Raw genomic sequence first — 699 nt, forward strand, 5'->3', positions numbered from 1 at the left:
GGAGCCCCCCCCCCCCGGGAGACCCAGGCCGGGGAAGAGAGGGTCCCCTGAGGCATCTCCTACGGAGAACAGCAGCAGCCGGGGGGTTGGGGGGTCCCCATCCCACCCACGCAGGACCTGGTCTCTCACCTCCGTGCTGGGAAGAGTAGGAGGAGCGGGAAGAGGTGGACCACTGCTTGGCAAAGGCGTCGTCAGGGGAGGCATCGGCCACCCCCTGCACCTCGGCCCCCTCCTGCCCGTCGGCACCCCCCGGCTCCGGCCGCCCCTCGGGGCTGGGCCCGGCGATGGGGGGCTCCTCGGCCTCGCCGCACTTGGCCATCTTCTGCGCCAGCATCCGCGCCGTCTCCTCCTCCAGCTGCCGGATGTCCTCCATCGTCAGGTCCGCCCACTCGTCCTGCCAGCACCAAGCCTGGCGGTGGGCGCGCAGCATCACCTTCCGCAAACCTGCGACGGGGAGCGGGGGGAGCGAGCCCGGCATGGCCCCGGGGCTCCCCACACCTTCTTTTCTCCCCCTCCCCCCCCACTTCTTCCCCAGCAGTGCCAGCGGTCGAGGGCTCACCGCTGCCGGCCCGCACTCACCCACGTCGTGGATGAACTGCTCGATTTTGGACTGCATCCCCCAGTAGCGAAACTCCACCTTGCAGAGCTTGTAGGCGCACATCAGGGGCCCGCCGGCGGCCCCCCCCAGCCCGACCCCCC

General features: G+C 71.4%; 1 protein-coding gene across 1 annotated transcript in view; it reads right to left on the minus strand.

Moving 5' to 3' along the window:
• Positions 1-699, minus strand: part of LOC103898808 (membrane-associated phosphatidylinositol transfer protein 1) — a gene marked incomplete at its 5' end in the record, with an annotated part of 15,419 nt that overhangs the window by 11,377 nt on the left and 3,343 nt on the right. Inside the window, 2 exons of the mRNA XM_019472030.1 lie at positions 107-444; positions 580-681. Coding sequence (XP_019327575.1) covers positions 107-444; positions 580-681 — 440 coding nt within the window. The remainder of the gene's footprint in view (positions 1-106; positions 445-579; positions 682-699) is intronic.

Source organism: Aptenodytes forsteri, unplaced genomic scaffold, assembly GCF_000699145.1.
Source record: "Aptenodytes forsteri isolate BGI_AS27 unplaced genomic scaffold, ASM69914v1 Scaffold643, whole genome shotgun sequence".
In the NCBI taxonomy this organism is placed as follows: Eukaryota; Metazoa; Chordata; class Aves; order Sphenisciformes; family Spheniscidae; genus Aptenodytes; species Aptenodytes forsteri.